General features: G+C 39.1%; 1 protein-coding gene across 1 annotated transcript; it reads left to right on the top strand.

The window, feature by feature from the left end:
- The first annotated feature begins 291 nt into the window (after positions 1 to 291).
- Positions 292 to 5,402, top strand: LOC135480572 (N-terminal Xaa-Pro-Lys N-methyltransferase 1-B-like). The gene is made up of 2 exons (XM_064760438.1): positions 292 to 646; positions 4,049 to 5,402. Exons 1-2 carry the CDS (start codon positions 398 to 400, stop codon positions 4,559 to 4,561), a joined length of 762 nt encoding a protein of 253 aa, XP_064616508.1. The 5' UTR covers positions 292 to 397; the 3' UTR covers positions 4,562 to 5,402.
- The last annotated feature ends 2,844 nt before the right edge of the window (positions 5,403 to 8,246 follow it).

Genomic DNA, 8,246 nt, shown 5'->3' with positions numbered 1-8,246 from the left:
TTCTTGATTTCTTGTTTACTTTGAGCAAGTTACGAGTCAAGGCTGCCATGACTTTATATCAAATTAAATTTCTTTCGATTATTATGCAATAAATAATGTCAGCTAACATTCTTCATTTGTAAAAGTCGGCTTCAAGGTAAGTTGTTGTCTTCTACAACCTATTTTTCATAAAATAAGCGACATAACATATTGAATAATGTACGAGGCACGTCCGTTCTTGTCACGTGATATAAACAGTCACATGATCTAAAGAGCGCCACCTACGCGTATTAGCACGTGGAATAACAAAAGCCTGTGGAGTTTTACGCGCCGGTTCTTTTTCGTTAATTTGACCTTTAGATCCAAATCATTATTTTTGTGTGGCAGCCATAGCATTAAAAAAAAACCGAATCCAAGTATGGATACCAGCTGTACAGCAGAGGATTTAGCGGATGAGCGCGTTATAAAGGAGATAAACGCAAACAACGAAAATGCGCAAAATGGACGCAGTTGTTCAGACCAGGAACAAAGATCGAGTTTTTACTCAAATGCTAAAAATTATTGGGAAACGGTGTCGCCTACGATTGACGGCATGTTAGGCGGTTTTGCTAGAATCTCACCAACAGATATCAACGGATCAAAGGCCTTTCTAAGGCCTTTTGTTATGGTAAGATCCATAGAATGCTGTTGTTGTTGTTGCTTTGTTGCCTAGGTAGCCTAATGAACTAGACCTTGTATGCTAACGATAGCATTCAAGGTCTAATTCATTAGGCTAGACTCAAGGATCAAATGGGGCAGTTGTAAAAACTTGGTTGGTCATTTTGTCAGTCAATGAGCCCCTTCCAAAATGTTCATTCTGGTTGAGAAAAGCTGGTTCTTCAATGAAATGACATCACTCTACCACAATACATCAACCTCAGCATAAAATTCCCACTTAGTCTTTACATCCTCTTTTTCTTCCTCAGGTATCTGCTAGTGCTAAAGTAACATGCCCGGTTCTATATATGGGGGTATAAGTTCAGTTGGCGTTTCAGGGGTGTCGCAAGTTCACGCAGCTATAGGTGAGACAGGTGGAAGCTCTCGCAAACTCCTACAGCTAAGAGGCGTTAGGTGCCAAAGTCTCCATTGAGTCGACAGATGTGTATTCAGTTTAGCAACTACCGTACAATAACGTCTTTTATCTACCTTAGTTTGCGGGAGCTTCCACCTGTCTTGCTCATATCTACGTGAACTCACAAGACCCCTGAAAAGCTGATTGGGCTCACAGAGAGGTGTTTCTTTTAAGAGCGGCATGGGCAATATCGTGATATAGCACCCCGGTAAAAGTCCTCTTGCTAAGTCGAAGCGCATTGAATGAACTTGTACTTTGGGGGGGGGGGGGTATTATTTCACAAGAAATATATGGTGTGTTCCCAGATGTCAGAAATTCACTCTTCAAAAGGTACTTCTTTTGGGAAGGACGATACGAAAAAGGGGCATGGTTAGTTTTTCGAGAGTACACAAAAGAAACATGCATAGTTGTGTGGAATTGGGGTATTATTTCACGAGTGGTATATAGTGTACTTGTCATTAACGGAGTAGCGCAGGAATGACAGGACAACTGCTTTTAAATGTGGCTTCACTGGTGAGGGAAGTGGGGTAGCTGCAGTTCCTCGGTGCTTTTCAGTTATGACTACATTTGAAAAGGGGTATTCTCCTACCCATCTTGCAATTAAGGGGTAACACAGAACACCTGTTTTTTGAATGTCCTCCCAAAGAATGGCTATATCTGAAAAGAGAATCGAATTGGTTGGGGGTGGGGAGCTTTTCTAATGTGGCTTGTCTGAGACAACCCAAGAACTTACCAAATGTGGTTAGATTTGATAAGGGATGAACCCACCAGGCTTTAAGGGGATAGGACAGGTGGCTTGCTTGGGAAAGTAATCTTATAGATGTGGGTGAATTGAAAAGTGGATTTGAGTGGGTTAGATTTATTTGTATATTTATCTTACTGCTGTGAACCCTATCATTTGTCACTTATATAACGGTGTTAGAAGCTTCGAGGTACTTTAAGGTGACTATTATACGTGTATATACACTAACTGTCCTGGCAAAAGAAATTACTGCATTCAAAAAGAGCACATTTAAAGATATCCAGAAATATAATGTATGTCATGATTTAGTGTAATTTTGTGTCTGTTTCTTGCACAGAAGAAAAGAGAGACTACGAATACTGACCTGGGAAGCCACTGCCCTGCCAGTTTTGTTCATGTGTCTCAAACAACATGGTTCCTGAGCAGAACTGTCATGCTTCAGATCTTCTTCAGTCCTGAAATAAGATCATAAGACCAAAAAATACATTTTTGTATAATAACTATATTTCTGGATAGCTTGAAATGTTTTCTTTTTCATTCTTGCCGTGATAGATGTATGGGCAGGAGTTTCCTTATTTATATGGTTACATATGTGTAACCAACCCATCTCAAATCCGGCCCATGCTGGCTTCCTCTGCAGCCGCATGTGCGAAGGTCCTGCCAGCAACCTATAGATGGTCGCAAGTTTACCCTGGGCTCTGCCCGGTTTCCTCCCAACATAATACTCACCGCCGTTGTATAAGTGAAATATTCTTGAGTACGGCGTAAAACACCAATCAGATAAATCATTTTCTTTGTGGGTCTATTGGTGAGAATTGCCCATAATAGAGGCCCATAATAGAGGCATGAAAAAATGTGAAGACATTGGCGGAAGTAGTTTCACACAAGTATGATGTGTCAGTGCACTTAACGAAATAGAAAGTGTGTCTTGGTCAAATATTAGGTTTCTTTCTTGATGTTTTCTTCATTGTTTTGTTTGGATTTATGTGTAATGATCATGCATTGAGTAAAAATTTTAATTATGTTTGGAATCATGCCTACCTTCATGTATTTAACAGCTTTTTATAATATTAAGGCCTACCTTACAACATTCTAGGTCTTTGTTAGTCACCAAGATGGTGAAAATAAAGAATGTGGAAGCTACCAGATGACGGGTAGACCTGTGTCATTTGATCGTGACCCCAGTGCTACAGATAAGGGGTGTGCAGGTGTAAACGCGCTTAAAAATTAGATGATACGCTTCTAACATTAAATCGCTTGACGATTTGTGTGTAAGACTAAACTCCTAAAAGATATAGCGTACATGCGAGATTTAAAGCAAACAGTCTTGTCAAAATTGAAAGTAGATCTCCAGATTAGTTTATGTGCATGACGCTCTCCACAACGTTTTAATTTTCAGAAATTTTGGAATGAGCTGTTCAGTATGTTTTCTGTATGTGATGAACATCTGGATATAATCCTGAAAAGATCGAAAAAAGGTTAACAGATTTTACATATATTTTATGTGTTGTTGCCATATTTGTACTGATACAGAAATACAACTATACAGTGTAAGGACCGAGGCATGTATTGTATTATGATATGTTGCCTTGATCTGTTGCAACATAAGGCATTGGTACAAGTAATGAAGATTTTCTTGCTCACACCAACTAAACAAATACAAATGATAACTTAGTTGCCAAAGAAAATCCGGAAAAATGTTTACAATCTTACAGTATATCATAAGACGACATTCTGGTGCAATGCATTCTCTTCAAAGTCATGTCATACTTAGGTGGGAGAGGGTCCTCCATTACAGACAGAATAACTGCTAGGCCTTTGTGGGTGGAGAAGAGCAATGAATTGCACTAGAAGACAATTGGTCATTAGTTAAAAGAAAAATTAAAATAGAAGAAAAGCAATAGATCCATTTCACAGCCCTAGGGCTCTACTTAATTTTTGGTACGTAAATTCTTCAGTCATTTTGCATGTTTGAAAGGTTGTTAATCTATACATATTCTAAGGGATTATTCTGTGTCGACTGATAACATTATACTTTTTGTGAAGCCCTGAAACTGATCAACACAACAAATGTAGTTTCATCTCCAAAATGAAATGAAAAAGGCGCATGAATTTGACTGCAAATTGCTCCTTCATATGCAAAAAAGGTGAGGATTTAAAGTAATAAATTAATTATTGCTGACAGTATTTGCTTCATCTTGATTTTCTATTTGCAGGGCGACAAAGCCACAACAGGCAGAAAGCGAGCATTGGATTGTGGAGCTGGAATTGGCCGTATCACAAAACGTCTGCTGCTCACGATGTTTGAGACGGTTGATATGGTTGAGCAAAATCAGATCTTCCTTGACCAAGCTGAAAAGTTCCTGGGTGCAGAAAGGAATCGAGTGGAGAGGTGTATTTGTTCTGGACTACAGGAATTCACACCAGAGGAAGGTCGCTATGATGTGATCTGGTGTCAGTGGGTTCTTGGTCATCTGACAGACTCAGATCTTGTTGACTTTTTTCACCGATGTCGGAAAGGACTTAGCACAAATGGCATTATGTGCCTGAAGGAAAACGTTAAAGATGGCTCTGAAAGAGACTTCGACGAACAGGACAGCAGTTGGACTCGACTTCGTGAGGAATTGGAAAAGCTAATCGAAGAATCTGGATTCAGGATACTGAAGAAACAGAAGCAACGTGGGTTTCCTAAACCTTTATACGATGTATATATGTATGCCTTGCAGTAATGTTGAGCAAGAAAAATGAAATAAGCATATTTGAGGGGTGAAATATTTGTGGAAGTGTAATGTATGTTTGTTAGTAATTATTTTACGCACATTGTCTTTTGGGGAAAATCCTTGACACTGCTGTCTGAAGTTATCTTGTATTTCTCTTTAACATGACCGTTTACTTATTTATTCTCCATGCAAATCATGTGTATACATGCAGGTGCAATTTGATTAGAAAACTGCGACGTGTTAATGTGATTGTATTAGAAGAATGTACCACATTAAGTCTACTTAAATGAAGTTGAACTAATTATTGATACAAGCTGTTATTATTGTTGTCACAAGATTGTATGTCTGGTTTCCTCTTCTATTTCACTAGATATTTAATAGATCTGCCCAGTTTCACGAAGAAGTCGTACATGTACGATAATCGCACATATAGGACAAATCATTGCTATGGTAATGGTGATGTACAAAGCATCGTACAACAGATATATGATGTAAAAATGTTGTACGGTACTTTGTGAAACTTTGTGAAATCTGCTGTCATGTGTATGTGAAATATGACTAGGAATTCAGGAAAGGACTTGACCTTTTGACTATTACCAAGATGGACATTTTGCCCGAGTCCCAAAGTTGACCTTAGAAAGGTATTTTGAGATTTCTTTGGAATATAGACTCGTATCCTACCATGCCTGCTGGAAAAGCATAAAATTTAGCTGCAAAAGTAATATTTTATGGCATTTAATTGCCTCCAAAAATGCAATTTTTTGGGGGGAATTTGAGGTTATTTACCTTAAAGCCAGATGAGTTTTCACCATTCAACATTGAAAGCTGTTGTTTACCCCTCTCTATCACAATGTGGTTAGTAACTTAAATAATATGGATATTAAATTGAAGAAAATATTTTAAATAATTTATAACATAAGTTCAGTTTTATTTTGTGGTCACTGTACAGATCATCCTGGTCATGCAGGTTAGAACGAGATCTTGTTGTTTTGTTTATGTTTTGTTCCTCTCCAGCCATACATGGGAAGGTCTGCCAGCAAACTGTGGATGGTTCTAGGTTTCCCCCGGCTCTGCCAGGTTTCCTCCCACCATAATGCTGGCTTGCCGTCTTATACTTGAAATACTCTTGAGTAGGGCGTAAAACATCAATCAAATAAATCAAGAAATGCGTATGAGGATAAGAAATTGATATGTGAACAGTTAACCTAGGCAAAACATACTATAATTCCTCAACCTTTTCGTTTGTTTGCAAGGTGTTTATTCAAGCATATTCCGAAGGCATCGTTCTGTGTAGACTGATAAAATTATACTTTTTGTGAAGACCTGAAACTGGCCAATCCAATTATCCAAGCTAGTTTGTCTCTAAAATCAAATAATAAATATGACTATACCTAAATTGCACTGAAAGTAGCTGTTTCATTGGCGAACAGATTTAGGAATTTGGGAAACATCTTTTTCGGATGAAGGGTGGGGTGTGGGGGAGTTGTTTTACTGTTATCACAAATTATTCCTGTATCCTGTGAATATTGTCATCTCTTACAAGTTCCTTAAAAGGAGGGTGTCCGTACCCCTGGCTTCAAACATTTATGTTGTTGATTTTATAAACTTGATGTGTTAGTGATGTGTGTAATTGACATAGGGCAATAATCAGATGTGGCTCAAATATATACTTTATAAAACTGCCCATAAATTAATAAATTTAAAGTAAAGAAAACAAAACATCTGGTGATTTTTGTTCATTTGCAAATTGCAATCAGATGATTACTCCTCCAGAATCGTGTGACTATTTTGGAAGTTTGAGGTTTGTTGATCACCATTTGTCTTCCACCAGATATAATGCGCTGTGCAAGTCTGTACGTCACGCTCACACCTTGCTGAGAATGCTTCTTAGTAACTTGACGGGCGGGGGGGCTCCGTGACCATGGGGTTAGCACGCCAGCGCGGGGCAATGACCCAAGAGCCTCTCATCGCTGTTGTCGCTGTGAGTGCAAGTCCAGCTTATGCTATCGTCTTCTGGTGGGTTTCCACCCGGGCTCTGCCCGGTTTCCTCCCACTATAATACTGATCGACCTCGTATAAGTGAAATATTCTTGTGTACGGCGTAAAACACCAGTCAAATAAATAAGTAGATAGTAACTTGACAAAGGTCAGTGGTTTACCCTGGAACTTCTGTTTTTTCCACCTTCCACCTGGCTGCTAGAATGTTTTTTGTAGCAACCTGCGGATGGTCGTGGGTTTGAACCGGGCTCTGCCCGGTTTCCTCCCATCTTAATGCTGGCCGCCGTCGTATAAGTGAAATATTCTTGAGTACGGAGTAAAAAACCAATGAAATGAAACAAAAACAAATTTTATAGCAAGGGAGAATGTCTTTCACGCTACACAATTACTAAACCCGAAACATAACAGAAGAAAATGTAGACAAAATCAGAAGAAATTTGACCTTTAAGTATTACGTTTTAATTGTTTTGCATCTTGAAAAAAGATATGAAAAGCTATTAAGAAATTCGTGGATGTAACATAATTCCAGATTATTGAAACCAGTAGATAATGTCAGATGACGTATGAATCCCTTGTGCGAACTGCCATCTTGCACAGGCCTTCGTTGACCCATTGGCCTAACGTGTGTACTGCACCTTAAGTCAAGCTATGGCTATTAACGTCGCAGGCTCGAACCCAGCTCTCGCTGGTTGAACTGCAACTTAACGTCAGGAGGATTTTCAGCTACCTGAAGACTTTTGAAATAGTGATTTCTCTCATTATACGACAAAGGCCTACACGCTTAGGTGGTGAAATGTATGCTTCATAAAGGTGACCTCTTTCACTTTACAAAGAACCTCTTCAGTGGAATAAGTGTTAAGTGTCCGTCTCGAAGTCGGTAGACCCAGGATCCAATCCTTGTTGGGGCATATACAAAATGGCACTTAGGCCTATCACTGCCACGCTTGGCGCTCAGCACTAAGAGGTTAGAGCAGGGAAACATGACTAGCTGGCCGGGTATCCGTATAATGTGATCTTGTGGGGTGTCATGTCTGGTGTCTTCGGCATGATACTTTAATGTATGAAATGAAACTTGGTACATGTACATGTTAACCATGACGAGTTACATCTTTATGCCCGAGTTCGTGTCATTTGAAATTATGAATGCTATGTTTCCAATTAACTCTTTTAGCCAATGGGAGTCGAGTTGATTGTACTCTGTATAGGTTACTGCATGAGCATACACTGGGTGTGTAAGATGATGTAATGGAACAAACCCCATCAAAGGTGCACTGTTGAGTAATATGAGTGACCTCTGGCACGCAGTAAAGTACAACATCTGTTTGTCAGCGGATTTTTTGGACTGGTCATAATCCTTAAAAGGCCGTTTATAACATAACACGCCCCAGAATTGTTAGACAACAATTCCAGATAGCAAAGCAAGTAACTGAAACACCTTAAGTTGACGTTCCGTCATAAGTAATGAGAAAATCGGTTGTATTTCTTTCTTAGTGTGACAGCCATGGATCCGTAACTGTTTTTTGTTGTCAATCTGATGTTACATACAGATTCTCTGTGGTTTTCCATTGTAGCCAGTGCCTGATGACTGTTTGTCGTATTAGATATCCACCTATATCTTTGACACTTTTACGAATACGCGTCTATTCTTGAAAAAGAAGCGGTTAGACAAAGGATCGATGTCACAACAAACGTTGTC

This window comes from Liolophura sinensis, chromosome 13 (genome assembly GCF_032854445.1).
Source record: "Liolophura sinensis isolate JHLJ2023 chromosome 13, CUHK_Ljap_v2, whole genome shotgun sequence".
Classification (NCBI taxonomy): domain Eukaryota; kingdom Metazoa; phylum Mollusca; class Polyplacophora; order Chitonida; family Chitonidae; genus Liolophura; species Liolophura sinensis.
Note: the sequence above shows the minus strand (reverse complement) of the source record. Positions and strands in the feature narration are given on the sequence as shown.